At 43.0% G+C, this 15,334-nt stretch overlaps 2 protein-coding genes and 2 non-coding genes across 11 annotated transcripts in view; all 4 read left to right on the forward strand.

Annotated features, from left to right (window-relative positions):
* Nucleotides 1–11,107, forward strand: part of DENND2B (DENN domain containing 2B) — a 171,747-nt gene extending 160,640 nt beyond the window's left edge. For 4 of the 8 annotated variants that reach the window (XM_032690116.1, XM_032690117.1, XM_032690115.1 and 1 more), the window contains 6 exons: nt 4,394–4,571; nt 5,644–5,685; nt 6,698–6,809; nt 7,717–7,956; nt 8,251–8,337; nt 8,765–11,107. In XM_032690116.1, the coding sequence (XP_032546007.1) occupies nt 4,394–4,571; nt 5,644–5,685; nt 6,698–6,809; nt 7,717–7,956; nt 8,251–8,337; nt 8,765–8,799 (694 nt within the window). In that variant the 3' untranslated portion in view covers nt 8,800–11,107. The remainder of the gene's footprint in view (nt 1–4,393; nt 4,572–5,643; nt 5,686–6,697; nt 6,810–7,716; nt 7,957–8,250; nt 8,338–8,764) is intronic. The other 4 variants (XM_032690120.1, XM_032690119.1, XM_032690118.1 and 1 more) reach the window with 1 other exon arrangement.
* A 260-nt stretch (nt 11,108–11,367) lies between these two features.
* Nucleotides 11,368–14,923, forward strand: RPL27A (ribosomal protein L27a). Its single transcript, XM_032690122.1, has 5 exons — nt 11,368–11,696; nt 12,059–12,122; nt 12,571–12,646; nt 13,457–13,631; nt 14,731–14,923. The coding sequence occupies exons 1-5, from the start codon at nt 11,694–11,696 to the stop codon at nt 14,857–14,859; spliced, it is 447 nt and encodes a 148-aa protein (XP_032546013.1). The 5' UTR covers nt 11,368–11,693; the 3' UTR covers nt 14,860–14,923.
* Nucleotides 13,025–13,156, forward strand: LOC116789121. The gene has a single exon (XR_004357904.1). It is a non-coding gene; the product is annotated as a small nucleolar RNA SNORA3/SNORA45 family (small nucleolar RNA).
* On the forward strand, nt 13,972–14,103 carry LOC116789122. Its single transcript, XR_004357905.1, has one exon. It is a non-coding gene; the product is annotated as a small nucleolar RNA SNORA3/SNORA45 family (small nucleolar RNA).
* Nucleotides 14,924–15,334: the final 411 nt, after the last annotated feature.

A 15,334-nucleotide genomic window follows, 5' to 3' on the forward strand; every position in this document is an offset into this window, starting at 1 on the left:
GAGGTATGTGGGTGTGTAATACCCACGTGAGTCATGGTATTACACCTGGAAAGGACAGAGCCTCCAGACTGCAACCTCAGAGGGGAGGAAGCTTTTGCAAGCACATGAAGGGATGTGTGTCAGGGAGGTTACTCCGTCTTGGAGTGGTTGTGGGCTGGAGCATGAATATGTCAACACAGCAGATGAAAGAGTTCAGCAAAGGCGGACAGAGTAGCATAATTTAATCAGCTGCAAGAAATGAGAAACATAAAAAGGTTGTGGAAAAGTAAACACGGGCAGTGGAAATGCTCTTTTGTGAATTTACATTTTCGGCTACATTTCTCCGTCTGAGGAAGCAGGGAGATGAGATTCTGATGGTCAGCTCCAGCCCAGTGCATGGTCCAGAGCACTGGCACAGCACAGAGCTGGCACCAGGCCTGGGGTGAGAGAGCTGCTGTGTGGCTTGGCTCTGCATGTAAGACGTGGAGGAAGGGAAGGGATATTCTCGCCTTCTCCTCCTTCAATGAGAATGTCAAAATGACTGTGGAGGTGCATGTGAGTAGCAAGGTGGGATCAGGGAGCCATGTCAGAAAGCAGTTGTCTGTGTTAGAGGCTTAGTCCTGGACTTGGGAGATGCTCAGTGTGTGAGGCTTCTTTGGGTCTGTGAGAAATTTCAGGTGTGGAGGGGGAAGTGGGAAGGAATATAGCTGTTGGGTATTGTTATAAAGAAAAGAGAGTTATCAAGTGTATTTGTAGAATATTTCCATTGTGAGTAGTATGGGTAACTGAATATGGCTTTAACACCAACAGACAGTTGGCAACTTGTAGTAAGCAACAAACCATGGTCCTCTGAAACAGGCACATCCAGCACTAACATCCACATTGGCAGCTCTCCCCACAGCCAGGGCAGTGGACAGTGTGTCTTTCTCAGAATATGGTAGTTGTGCTAAGATATGAATCTACCCTGGGCTTGCACTTATTTGTTAGTTGGCCAACCTAGAAATTGCTAGCAGACATCCTCTGTATCTGAAGGACAGTAAAGGTTCTTGCTAAGTCATTTTTCTTTTTGAGATGGACCTAAACCATGTTCACAAGTAGTCCCCAAAATTCAGCTGAATCACAGTTGTGTCTAAAATTCCTGTGTCTCAGCTCGTAGTCTGAGCTTGTGTCTCCAGAGCAAGGAGAAGTTTCTGTGTGCTGTCATGAGAAAATGATTTCAGAAAGAAAATAGCCCAGAGGAAGATAAAGCAACTTTGGGAAAGAAGTGATGCCATATTTTGCCTGTAACATGATAAAAGATTTCTTCAAGAGAAATTTGTGATTAAGAATGTCTCAATAAGATCGTATAACTTCGTATTACTACCTTCATTTGGAGAAGATCAAACACTGAAGGTTTTTTTAATCTAGTCAATAAAAGACATAGGGAGAACCAAAACCTTGGCAAATTCTAAGATTGCCCATGTTTTGAAATTAATTGAAATTGGGCGATTTTCTATTAATTGTTCTCTAATTTTGCTTTGGCAGAGTGCAAATTCTTGGGATAAGGCCAGGCTAATGGGGTGATGTGCACGATTCCAGCAGTGCTTCCCCTCTGAAATGTGAGGTTTATGTTCCTTGTTAGAGTGTGACTCAAGTAATGAGTTGGTTTCTTGTGCTCGCGTATAAAATTCCCTGCATATGGGTAATATAAGAAGTGTTTTCCAGTAGAACAACAGCTAGAACATTATGCAGCATTCCTGTAAAACTACACGGAGCAAATGAAAAAGGCCACTCACCAAACCAGCTCTCTGGATTACCAAAAATGCCCTAGAGTATTAAAAGTGAAAATATTTTGAAAATCTAACTTCTTTGACTATTCTGTTGCTTTACTTTCTGTGCTTCACACACCTTAAAGAAAATAAATCATCTGACCTTACTGCTTTTTTCTCATAAACAAGAACAGTGGGATAACGTGTGGGCTGCACATTTGGAAAGGAAAAACTGGAGTGGACTTGGTTTCCCAGGGTAGGGTTTTCTTTTTTAGTTTACTAAACATACCTCTCATTAATAACATTCTTTAAAAGAATCTGAACTGTATTTTAGAGATTTAAACTGGGGGGTCCCTCACATCCGTCATCTTTGAATTTTACCTTACAGAATGTGAAAATCTCACACTGCAGTGAAAGGTGTGTCCTTTCTAAATATGAATCTTTTCAGCTACGGAAGAGACTCGGGGACTTTGTACAAGCAGGAGTTTGGTAACAGTGTGTGGGAGTCCAGCTGCCCTCTGTGGGAGCAGTGTCCGGGAGGGAGGGCGGGCAGCAGGAGGTTCTGGGGACTGAAAGTTCAGAGGGAGTGTTTCATGGGGATGAGATGTCTCACGGGGAAAGATTCTTCTGAGGCTCAATTTGAAAAACTGCGTGCAGAGTCTTAAAATGCAGAGGCTGAGGTGCTGACAAGGGCGATGGTGTGACTGTCGGGGGACGCTGGCAGGGCAGAGCAGGACACCCCCCACCACGGCCGCTCCCTGCATTCTGCTGCTGCCTTGACACAGCCAGCTCCCGGGAAAGCTCTGGAAGAGAAACCAGTGTCCTGGGCCGGAGCCTGAAGTCTCCCCTAGCGTGGGAATAGCACGCACAAGAGGATGCAGGGGCTGATTTACGTCACAGCACCGTGTGTAAAACAACAAGTTACAAAAGGGCATTTTATAGAAAGGAAAAAAATACCAACTGAGCATCGGAAGAATGTTTGTCTTCCTGCTTTTAGCTTAGCGTGGCTCTTTTTTTAGTTGCACAGCTAGGATGACTGAATTTGTAGTAGCTGAAAATGCCAGAGAGTCATTAAAGTGATCTTGAGAAAGCGCTGGGAGTCTGTACCATGTTCCACAGCTCTTCCGAAACCCACCGCTGCGCTCGCCATGGCAGACGCTCGAGAGCAAAGTATGAGGCAATGTGTTTTTATATAGCATTGTTTTTTTATTAAGCACTGCTGCCTGCTATATAAAAAAAAAAATCAACCCAAATTAGAGAAAAGCATCATTTTACAAGAACCCTGTGTCAGGCAACATATGTTATAAAACCATGCTGTGACTGTTAGATCTTGAAGGAAATGTCAATTAAAACCAAGCCAACAGATTATTTGCAGTAAAAGACAGCCATTTGTTCTTCCCCAACCTTTTCTCTCTTTGTCCTCTAATTATCACTTTTCTTATTTAGCAAACTTCAAAGGTTAATCACAGACAGGAACAAACAGGTGAAACATTTCTTCTGGCCTTGGAATAATCCACAACTAAAAATGCTCATGAAGGTTATTCCAGTGGAGGTCTGATGCCACCTAAAGCCTCCACCAAGTCTTGCAACAAAAGAAATCTGCACCTCTCCCCAGCATTCTCAAGCAGTAACAGCTCTGGAGTTATTATTTATAGTTCTTTGTGGCTACATTAAGCACAGCAGAAGTTTGCAGTGTGAGAAAATTAGTTCAGTCATGCTAGGCTGGGTAATAATCCAAACTTCTGTCATCTCAGCCTGTGAGAAGCAGACATTGTAACTCAGTCCAAAATTAAAGCTCTGATAGGGAGAGGCTGTCTTTATTCCCCTGATGCTAAAACTAACTTGGTAATGACATTCCTTTATTTTTAACATTTGGAAACCATGTCACTGTAAAAGGGAATCAGATTCCGTAGATGGAAAGACAACATATGCAAGACATTTTCCATGATAATTTCAAGCCTTAATGTTCGGTGGATACCAATGTGTATTTTAGACTACTCTGCTGATCAGGGTCAATACCTATATCACTGAAGGCAGTTAATAAGCCTGTTAAAATGTATTATAATAAAAATATGCTGTTGTCACAAAGATATACAAACTTTGAGATATGTGTTGGTTTTACCAGATTTCCTTCAGAATAAGTATTGATAGAGGTTTCTTGCATCTGATTTAGTAGAGTTTTTCTTTAGGATTTTTTTTCAATTCTATTTTATTTTTCATTTTCCCTTGTTCATGTATTAGTGCTCAACATAAGAACATCACTATAATGCATTTTAACTACTGACTTGGTCATAACAGCCAATATCTGAAGTTGCTTTTGGATTTTAAGCATCGTTCAAAGTGGCTGCCGTTGAGTGTTTTTGGGAACGTTGAACCTTGTCTTCTAGATAAGTGTCTCCTGACTGCTATAATGAAGCAAATGGATTCTGGTTTTTTTATCTTTAGTTTGAAGTCTCCTGGAGGTGATTAGGAGAGGAACTACCACACTGCACAGTACAGAGGTGGTAGGGACTGGAAGGGGACTGGGGCTGTCTGAAGTCACAAGCGACAGAGGGCACTTGTACTTCAACACACTGAGTTTATCAGCAAGTGGTAGCTGTTCTGAACTAAGTTCAGCTGTTCTGAATTAAGAATCTCTGCTAACCTGGTTGTTCCTCTTTCTCCAGCACCCTGTCGAGCTGCTCACATGCCGTGGTGGCCCTGCTCTACCCCTTCTCCTGGCAGCACACCTTCATTCCTGTTCTGCCCTCATCCATGATTGACATCGTGTGCTGCCCTACCCCCTTCCTGGTGGGACTGCTCTCCAGCTCTCTGCCCAAACTCAAGGACCTGCCTGTAGAGGAGGTAGGAGCTGGCACCAGAATTGTTTGCCCTGAGTAAAGCTGGCCTCACCCTGGAGAGGGTCTGCCATTCACACATAAATCCTCACATGTTTAATTTTTAACCCACCTCTTTGTTTCTTCTCTGCCTAATTCTCATGGGCAACTACCTCTTGGTAAAACACAGTAGTAGGTTTATTCTTCTCTCTATTCTGCCCCTCTTCCCATATCTGGCACCTTGATAGAGAAAAGTGAATGTTTACCAGGTTAACAAGTAAGTAGGGTGTAAAAATGCTGATTTGTTCTGGAAGAAGAAGAGGAAGCCACCTGCTATGACACCTCTTAATGGTAATGGAAGTTGTGCATGAAGCCACAGCTCACACAAAAACCAAAACCTTTCAGAATTTGTTTTTTTAACTTCTAAGACTTTGTTAATACTATACTGGGAATCAAATGAGAGTTGCACTTCATCAGCTCTTCCAGTAAAATACCATAAAAACACTCAAGGGCACACTCTTCTCTCTTACTCCTACTAGTTTTCTGGCATTTTTCTAAGAAATTTTCTTTTCTCGTGCTTGCTTCTGAGGTTCTGTGTTCCTCTGGCCCATGTAAATCTCTGCTCCATTTTCCTCCCACTTTCCTAACTTTGCTCTTCCACATCTTCTCAGCTCTATCTCTAGTTTTGCTGCTTCATTATCATGAATATTTCACACCCTTGCCCTTCAGAAGCCCTGCTGCCTCCAATGACACTGTTTTCTTTAAACCCTTCTGAAATAATTTTCAACTGTATGTTAACAAGAATTATTAGCAATAACTTGCTTAGATTTAAAAAAAGGGACCTGCCTAACCCTTTTAGCTTTTTTTACATGTTAACCTAGTATGAGACCTGTTGTATCTAACTATGCTAAATTAGACTTTTAGCTCTAAAGAAAACTTTCACGCTTTTATTTTATAAAGCACACAATCTCTTGTTTCACAGTAGGAATTTGATTCACGTTGAGGCTTGGCACTGTTCAGATGGTCTTTTGCTATTAAAAGGCCATGAGTGTTTTCTGTCTCCTCAGGTATATCTCACTACAGCGTTTTTTTTTCTTTAGGCTTTGATGGTTAACTTGGGATCTGATCGATTCATCAGGCAGGTAAAGTACAGCTCGAAATGTTGCCATGCAGTCTAGCAAGCTGTTTACTGCTGTAGCATGATTAGGTTTCTTTGATCAGAGATATTTGGCAGGAATTGTGTGTACAAAGGGAAAGTGATTAGAAAAAAAAAAAAGTGTTCATTTTCTGTTTCATCTGCAAATAAGTACCTCTCAGGTATGCAAAAGGGACTTAGGCTATGACTGTCAGAAGGAATCCAGACCTGTATTAACAGTGGAAAGAAAACATCCAAAGATAACAATGCCACCTTAGCAAGAAAACTCACACTGTGGGAGATGAAAAGCACAAAAATTGCAAAGAAGTTTCTGAGTGAGAGAGGAGAGTAAAGAATAATTTATTGTGATGGGAAAAGCAGAAGCCTTGTAAAACAGGGAGATAAAGGATCACAATCATCTGATAGTCATGTGGCGCTAAATAATTTCAAGAACAACAATCTGCAGGTTAGATGAGTAAACTTTCTTGTACGATTCCCTGGACGATATGGCTGGTGAATAGGGGCTGCACAGCTAAGATTCTTGTGTCGACTTGCTTTTGCTGAACAAGCATTAAATAAAATGAAGAGACCAAAACAGGGAAAACCCAGAAAACAAGATATACTACAATATAGTAAAAACAACTGTCAAGAACCAAAGAAGCAGCCTAAACCAGAGCAGCTGTGTGTACGCATAGCAAGGCTTCACATGATGTATATTTAGTTAAACACAATTATTTGGACTCTTTGTCATGTAAAGAACCAATTCTAAGATTCTGTATGTTTACCTGCTCTTTGGATTACCATTTCTGACTTTAATCTCATTAAGAGTGACAAGAAATTATGTTTAGAAGTATATGTTAGCTGTACATAGGTTTTCATTATTTATGTAGCCATGATAGTAGCAGATACAAATTTTTTTTCACCTGAGTGAAAATACTTCTGAATACTTCTGAAAGTATTTGCTGTAGTTTCTGCATAGCTTAATGTAACCTAAAGATTTCCTTTCTTTCCTCTATCAGATGGATGATGAAGACACATTATTACCTAGGAAATTACAAGCTGCTCTGGAGCAGGCTCTAGAGAGAAAGAATGAACTGATAAATCAGGATTCAGATAGTGACTCAGATGACGGTAAGTTCATTTGGAAACAGGGACTTGTATAAAACAAACCTGTAGGTGGAATTGTGACTTTCTGTTCAGGAGAAAGAAAGATGAGACTTGAGTTCTCAAATACCTTTTGTGACATCAAAAATAGTGAGCACCCAGGGAATGAGACTGAGAGCATCAACCCCCAGCAATACCAGCAATCTATTTTAATTTCTTTGTAAATGACATGGGCTCTCATGGGTCCCTCTGAACCTTTGCTCATACAGAGGTTTGCAGTTGACTTGGCCCTAGTTCAATCCAGATAACTCTACAGGCTTAGAGATGTGTCTGAGTTTGGAGTTGCTTTTGGCACTCGGTATTTTCAGGGGAGAGAAACAGGTACCACCAGAAAATAGTTTCAGTGCAAGATGGGTTGAATTGTCTCTGCAGGTTCATATTTCTCTCCAGCAGTGATAAAAACAGCTCAGGCTCAATATAAATGCCTATGGTTAAAGGTATGAAACAGGCCCCTATTCGGTTTTTGAAATTTATTTCTACTCATCTGTATTACATATGTAAAACTGTTTTAACATCTCTGAAATGATGAAAACTCAAATTCTACAACATGCCCTTTTAGATCAGTCTTGGTATTGGCTTATTTTCCTCAGGGATGAAACATCCATAAAATGCTTAATTTTCTGAGTTGTTTCCTGAGGATTTGTAATTCTCATTGACTGTTGCTAATGGAACACCAACACAGTGGCACTTGTGATTATGAAGTTGTTGCCCTCTCTGATGTGCACCAGGTGTGCAGGGAGCCCCCGGCACAACTCCTGTCAGTTGTTAGCACAGCATCAATAAACCGAGAGATGCAGTACTGGCCCTGTGGGAATAATGCTGACAGCTCTGGTAGCAGCTGATTTTGGTGTCTTATTGCTGCCTTATTTTGCAGAATGTAACACCCTGAATGGATTAGTGTCTGAGGTTTTTATCCGATTCTTTGTGGAGACAGTTGGCCATTATTCCCTGTTCCTAACCCAGAATGAAAAAGGAGAGCGTGCCTTCCAAAGGGAGGCATTCCGCAAATCTGTGGCCTCCAAGAGCATCCGCCGCTTCTTGGAAGTTTTCATGGAATCCCAAATGTTTACTGGCTTCATCCAGGACAGAGAGCTGAGGAAATGCAGGGCAAAAGGTAAGGGCGTGTTTCTCCCCGGCGGCGCGGGTAATCCGTTCTGCCGGGGTCCCTCAGCCACTGACAACGTCTGCGCCTCTGCGCTCGCTGGGAAAACGGAAACGCATCCCTGAAATAATGCCGGGCTAACCGGAAGGTCGATTTAAGCGGGGGCTGCCGGAGGCAGAGCCCGCACGGCCGGGGCTGCCCCGGGCCGCCCGCCGGAGCTGCGCCGTGGGGACCGGGGGACGCGGGTGCAGCCGGGCACAGCCGGGCACAGCTCACCCCGGCGCCCCTGTCTCCCCTCTGCCGCAGGTCTCTTCGAGCAGAGGGTTGAACAGTATTTGGAAGAGCTGCCGGACACGGAACAAAGTGGAGTGAACAAGTTCCTGCGAGGCCTTGGTGAGGAAAATGTTTAGAAGTATTTCTGAAATTAATTTTAGTGCTTGTGGTTATTTATTTTTTTTTTAAATTTAAAAAAGCCTTACCTGAGGTAAAATCAGATAGGCAGCTGCAATGTAATAGGAAATATTAAAAGGAAAACAGTGAAAACATAGTTAAAGATGACAAAGCTAGATTTAATTATTGTTAACGCTTTCATTTTCATTTTGGGGATGGGGGATGGGGGAACCGAACCATAATGGAGGAGTAGAACAAGAAGGTGTCTGACCACTCAGCACTTTGTTAGTTGGCTGTCCCTGCTGGTGTTGATTCGAAGAGTAACCTTACAGCAGTAACCTAACCTTAAAGTTAGACCCATCTGCTAGGTCACTTTTGATTACCCTGGCTTTTTGGTACATTCGAGACACTGACGGTGTGCTTTCTTCAGGGAACAAAATGAAGTTCCTTCACAAGAAGAACTAATTCCTTTCTGCTGAAATACCAACCCAAAGACTATTTATGACACTGCGTGAGACACCTGCGGCGTTCCAGGGTTCGGAGCATGAGGAGAGCAGAGCGAGCTCTAAGTGATGACTGATGCTGTTGACAGTGTGCCACGTGATGGCTCCTTTATGTATTTAGATAGAATTTGTACATAATGTGCTGTAAGCTTTTTGTAACTGATTTTGTAATGAGCAAGAAAACTGTGGTAAATATTTGTATATTCCTGAGAATAACAGGTGCTTATTTTTGTTTCTTTAGTATGAATTGAGTTATGCTTGGTGCAAAAATGAATAGCTGATTTATGTGCAGCTGACTGTCTCAGCAGAACCACTGACTTCAAGGGATGTTTGTGAGAGAGCGACGCTGATGCCTGAATACTGTGGGGTGAATGAGCTCGGGTACATGGGAGAGGTTGTACGAGCGGGGGCCGCCTTCACGCGGCACAGTTGCTTGTTTGGTTGGGTTTTTCCCCCTCTAATTAATTTTAAAGAAATAACAAAGCAACTTGATAATAAGGTACTTGGTTCACAATGCAAACTTTCCACTTGGTTTGAACTCTGGTCAGTAAACTCCTTGTAATCCATTCTGCACTAAGACTGCTAAACCTGAGGAGATCTCAGCTCTTTGACATACAAGCTGCAGCGAGTAGGTACAGTACATCCTTTCCTAATGTATGTATGTATGGTTTCTAATAAACTCTGTAAATATACCTGTTTGTTTATATTCATTGCAAACCTCTGCATTTTCTGATGTTGAGCAGGTACAAACCCAGTAACTTTCCTGTGATTTTTTTTTTTAAATGAATTTTTAATTAAAATGGTTATTATGAACCTGTCTTTTGGTAGGTTTGCTATTTTGTGATGTGTAGTTTGGGTTTTCTTCAATGTTTTTCACTGGTGCTAAGAGCAGGTGTTTTATATCGCTGCTATGTTAATTTTATCCGAACAGAAGCATCTCTTAAAACATTTCTTTGATGGGGTAGCAGCAAATTCTTTTGTCATTGTATCGTATATACTCGTGAACTGTGGTATTTTCAGGTTGCTTTTGTGCTACCTTGGGTAGATGATCAGAGTAGAATATGAGCAGCTTATAGCAGGCAGCCTTTCCCTGGATTTCTGATGAGCTGATCACCTACATTTCATGAGAGACTGCTTTTCTTTTACATTAATTGCAGTGTGTTTAGCTGATGTTTCCATGTCAGTGAAGACAGGACAGGAATGGTTCAGCTTGCCATGGTTCCTGCACAGCTGTGAGTGCTGCTTAACTACCACATTCATCCTTGATCTGATAACAGAACTGTTGAGATTCTGTAAGTTTCCCTGTAGTCTGAGGAAGAAAATATAAAATGCTTGAATATGTTTGCAAGTCTGGCAGATAATGAAAATTAGCTAAAGCTTCTTACCTTTAAAGAAAACAAGCCATACTGTGTTTTTCTTCATCTGCAGCATGATTTCTGTAGTTAGACTGGCTTTGAGGCTTGCGCAATTCCAAACCTGTCAGTGGTTCTGGTTTGCTATCAGCCTCATAGAACAATATTGAGGGATTATTCACTAAAAAGGTGAAGTCGTTTCCTTTTTTAATTACCTCCCTCACACTCGTGTGTATGCAAAAGCTTTTAAGTGGACATGAAATGTCTGTAAAATATCAGGTGCTTTTGATTCAATGGAAATGTCATCACAACCAATAATTTCCATTAGTTTTACTATATAATATGTTCTAAGCTCCAGAATGACTCCTAGACGTAAGTCTTTGGAGTGGAAGGAATAACGTCACTTGTACAGGTGGCTTCTGGCCTTTTTATAAACAACAGCTGCTAGTAAATGTATGGGGAAATACATATTCCTCTTAAGAAAATGATAGATAAAACATCATCAGGACATGCTGCAGAGTTGCTACAAAAGCAAGACAAAGCCGCAGAAAGACGTACAAGACTGATGCTGTAAAAGCCGTCTCCCACACCAAAGCTATTTTCCTCCATCTGCACTTTAAAAATTTAAGGAGAAAGGTTTTAAACATTTTATGATCCATCAACATGTCGCTCCTGCTTTTGTAATGTGAATCAGAGGATAGAAATGGACACGGTGAGATCATGTTTCAAAAAATCTGTAAATCTTCTTGACCCTCAGACTATGGCTATATAAAACAATCTCTGTGTTATTTGGAGGTCTGTGTTTGAAAGGGAAGGATGAATGAAAAATAAGGAGTGTTCTAAGTTAGTTGCTAAAACTAATGGGTTTCCTCAGCATGGAATATTACAAGTGCACCGCTTAACTGAGAAGGAAATTCTGAAAAAACCCAAATCTAATACCAAGTCCTGTGTTTAAAACTGGTAAAGATCTGTTTAAAATCTTACAGTATAAAATCCCTTAAAAAAAACCCCCCAAAACAAACAAAAATCCAAGCTTAATCATAGAATATTTAAGAGTTGGAGGGGCCCCAAAAGGATCATCGAGTACTACTCTTAAGGGAATGGCCCAGACAGGGTTCGAGCACACAACCTTGGTGTTACTATCACTGTGCTCTGACCAAGTAGAGCAATGAAACAGTAACGCTCCTCAGGCATCACTGGTACTCTAGTGTGGCAAATAACTGTGTTTAATACATAGTGTTTATTTTCCCGTTGTTATGGGTGTTTAATAAAGTGACCCAGCTTGCAAATTTTCAAAAGTTCTGCTCAAAAATCCCGTTTTTGCTGCGGACCGCCACAGGAACTCCGAGAACAGCCGCCACTGCTCCTGCACACGGAGCTCAGACCCCCCCGCGGCCACCTCAGCGAAGCCTCGCGAGAGTTCAGCCCCGCCCACCCGCCCACCGCGCTTTTTTCTGCTCTCGCGAGAACCGCGCCCTTTCTCTCCCTCGCGCACGCCGACAAGATGGTGGGAGCTGCTGCCGGACCGGGCCGGGCCGGGCCGGGCCGGGCCGGGATGGGATGGGATGGGACGGGACGGGACGGGACGGGACGGGACGGGACGGGATAGGATGGAATGGAATGGAATGGAATGGAATGGAGGGCTCCGCGGCCGTCGCTCCCGCGGAGGGACATGGCTGAGGAGTACTGGAGGGTGGCGGGGAGGCGCGTCTCCGAGCCCGCGGCGGGGCAGAGCGGTGCGGGAAGGCCGGCCCGCCATGGCCTGTGGCTCCGCGCCCGCCGTGGGGCTGCGGCCTCGGGGTGCGGCGGGTGGTTCTGCTGCCTCTCGCTGCCCACCGCGCTCACAGCTTCTCTCCCGCTTTCCCGCAGCCTTCCAGGCTAAGGAAGACCCGGAAGCTGAGAGGGCACGTCAGCCACGGGCACGGCCGCGTGGGTGAGTGGAGGGGAGGCCGCGGGTGGGCTGGGGCGCCTCGGCGGGAGTGTCCCTGTCGACTGAGGGCTCCCTGGCGTTGAGGGGAGGCTGCTGTGCCTCACGGGTCGCAGGAAAAGGCGGCTGTGGGTGCAGGGGCCCGCTGGGCTGTGGGAAGTAGCGCGTAGTTCCGAAGGCCGCAGCGTGCGGGGGTCGGTGCCACAGTGATGGGCCGATCAGAAGCCTTGCCCGTTTGTAACTTCAGTAGTGCACAGGCGATCAGTACTGGTCGTGCGACATCGTAACATTACAGGGCAGTGCTGTTTGCCTTCTGATTCTTTGGCCATTCGCACCTTGTCACACAACAAGGTGGATTAATTAATTAAATTAGTTTAAAGTGACACTTAATGTACCTTTAAGCCTAAGTATTATATGTAACGTTAGTGTAACAAACTTAAATTTTTCTTTTTAGGGAAACACAGGAAGCATCCAGGAGGACGTGGTAATGCTGGTGGTATGCACCATCACAGGATTAACTTTGATAAATAGTAAGTGACCATTTTAAATGGATACTAGCAACCTGTGTGTGTCTACTGAAGTAGACACAAGTAACTTTCATGTGTGAATAAACAAAATTTCCTGCAATCTTATGTGCTTTTTACTCTTAATGTGAAGTGTGGCATTATAGCTACAGGCAATTCGTGTCCCCATTTACCCTAAAATCAAAGACTTTTTCACTTAAATGAGATGTATTTTAACAGTTCAGTGCTACATTTGGTAAATTTGACCAGACTTGCTGGTTAACAACTTGGTTCCTGCTTAACAACGCACACACAATAAACTTAAAATATTATATTAAATGTTAAATCCAAACTACATCCTATTAGCTGCATCCTGTAGGGTCAGGGGTGTTGTCCTTACTCGTGGCCGAGACTATAGAGTCACATCTGGGCACTGCCTGTTGTCCTGGTGTGCTGGAGTCCTCGGACAGTAACCACTAATCTATTCACTGGCTGTGCCCATTCCTGTCTCAGTCAGTCACCAGGTTAGTGACAGGAGTGCTGAAACTCTGCAGGCAGTGCAGCCCTCCCAGCATTCATGGAGTTGGGACTGCCCTGGAAATGCAGACTCCAGTGAGAGGGATGATGAAACACTTGAAGAGGAAGTAATTTTTTCTTGGTTTAGTTACTAATAATTATTACACCTAAATACTACACATACTAATGTGAAAAAAATATGATGTGAAATTTCGATTGCTCTAATCCAATAAGGTACTTGTTTGAGTGCTAATTTTGTAGTTCTGCTTGTTCAGGATGAATTAAAAATGTGATCTAATGTGGAATATGTTTCTTTCCCAGTCACCCTGGTTATTTTGGAAAAGTAGGCATGAGACACTATCACTTGAAGAGAAACCAAAAGTTCTGTCCTACTGTCAACCTGGATAAACTGTGGACGCTCGTCAGTGAACAGACCAGGCTTAATTATGCCAAAAATGAGGCTGGTCTGGCCCCGGTCATCGATGTAGTGCGCTCGGTGAGTTCCTGCTCAGTCAGCCCTGTGACTTCTGGTCTCTTCATGTGTGACTGAGCTTTGCCTTTCCAAATAGGGAAATGGTGAACTGCAACTAAATTTGAGTGCTTAAGTATTTGTGAGCTTCTCAAGACAAGTATCTTGGCATACAAGTAGTTACAGAGGCACTTATGGTGTTACATTTTTCCCTGTAAGAACTTTTTCTCGTAGTTGTGTGTGACTGTGGGCATGGAGTTCCCTCCTTTGGGTAGATGGTGAAAGATTTCCTGTTTAAAATGTTCCTAAAAGCATGTACAAAAACCTGGCGGAACTAGTCTCACTCTCATAACATCACGTTTCCAATATCGAGACTAGAGTCACATCTCCACATGTTTGGTTGTCTTGGTGTGCTATAGTTCTCGGACATAAACACCTGATCTTTATTCACTGGCTGTGATGTCCTGTATCCCAGTCAGCCACCGAATCAGGAACACTGAACTCTGCCAGGTGGGGTGTTCTGCCTCCCACATGAAGGTACCTGTGTTGGCCAGTTAGGTTGCCACTTCTAACCAGCAGTGATTTCAACAGCTGTTTTATTAATGGGCTTCATGCCATGATTGTCCTGTTAATGTAAGGGACAGGAATGACATGAGAGGATTCCAGTGTTAGAGAGCAGCTATGGCTGTGAAAGCTTGACAAAGCTTCAGTTGTGCATTTCAGGCATGCAGAAGAGCCCTCTGCTCTGCTCAGAAGTACCAGGGTGTCCAACTAGTAAAGAGCACTGACCAGCAGTCATTGCATAGTAGGCAGTGTTGGAAGTGCAACCAACTGCTCTTCCCAGAAAAACGTGGAAAGGTTGGTGACTTTAGGGTGTTTTTTGTATATGGAGTATTTGGGGAAGCATCATCCAGCTTCTAAATCACAGGAGAATTTCAGTTTACAGTTTCTCTCAGAACAAACGCAACCCCACTAGGTCATGCAGGGCATCTTTCTGTAGGTACTGAGTTGTCTGGATGAGGTCACGGTGATCACAGTTTTAGTTTTAATTGTTGAAGAACAGGTCTGAATGTAGAAGCCTTCAAGCCGATTACAAACACTAAACTTCTTTTTTAAATCTTTCTAGGGCTACTACAAAGTCCTGGGCAAGGGGAAGCTGCCCAAGCAGCCTGTAATTGTGAAAGCAAAGTTCTTCAGTAGAAGAGCAGAGGAGAAGATCAAAGAAGTTGGTGGTGCCTGTGTGCTTGTGGCATAAAAGTTTTTGTTTTATTCAAATTTTTTGAATAAAAACAATGGGTAAAATGAACTGATATACAGAAGCTTGTTTTGTGTTTTCTTTTTCTGACTTGTTCAGGCACCATTCACACTTTGGTCTTACCTGCTTAGTTATTTCTAGTACTTTTTGACCAGTGGCTTGACTGTTTCTTGCTTTATTTTGAAATTGCCTGACTACGGTGTCCAGTACATGGTATGTACAAATACCTCATCTTTTTGTCTTTACAGGGTAGCAAAATAGATTCTGTATTTGTGCTGCTCTTTGATTGGTGATCCTCTCTACAGCTGTCTGTGAAAAGGGGACTTGATGTGTTTGGCAGTAATTAAATTTAGATGGCTTTTAGGGTAAAATTGACATGTGCTCCATTTATGAAATGGTTCATCTTAGCCAGTGGTACTGCTAGTTGTGCAGAACTATAACTTGATTGAACAGTTTGTAAAGTACTAAGGTAAGA

The sequence above is a fragment of the Chiroxiphia lanceolata genome, chromosome 6 (genome assembly GCF_009829145.1).
Source record: "Chiroxiphia lanceolata isolate bChiLan1 chromosome 6, bChiLan1.pri, whole genome shotgun sequence".
Lineage (NCBI taxonomy): Eukaryota > Metazoa > Chordata > Aves > Passeriformes > Pipridae > Chiroxiphia > Chiroxiphia lanceolata.

What these genes read in the sequence shown, in the direction of transcription:
- RPL27A (XM_032690122.1), top strand. An exon ending in AGGATTAACTTTGATAAATA is followed by an intron (nt 12,647 to 13,456) that starts GTAAGTGACCAT and finishes TTTCTTTCCCAG; the next exon opens with TCACCCTGGTTATTTTGGAA. An exon ending in TCATCGATGTAGTGCGCTCG is followed by an intron (nt 13,632 to 14,730) that starts GTGAGTTCCTGC and finishes AAATCTTTCTAG; the next exon opens with GGCTACTACAAAGTCCTGGG.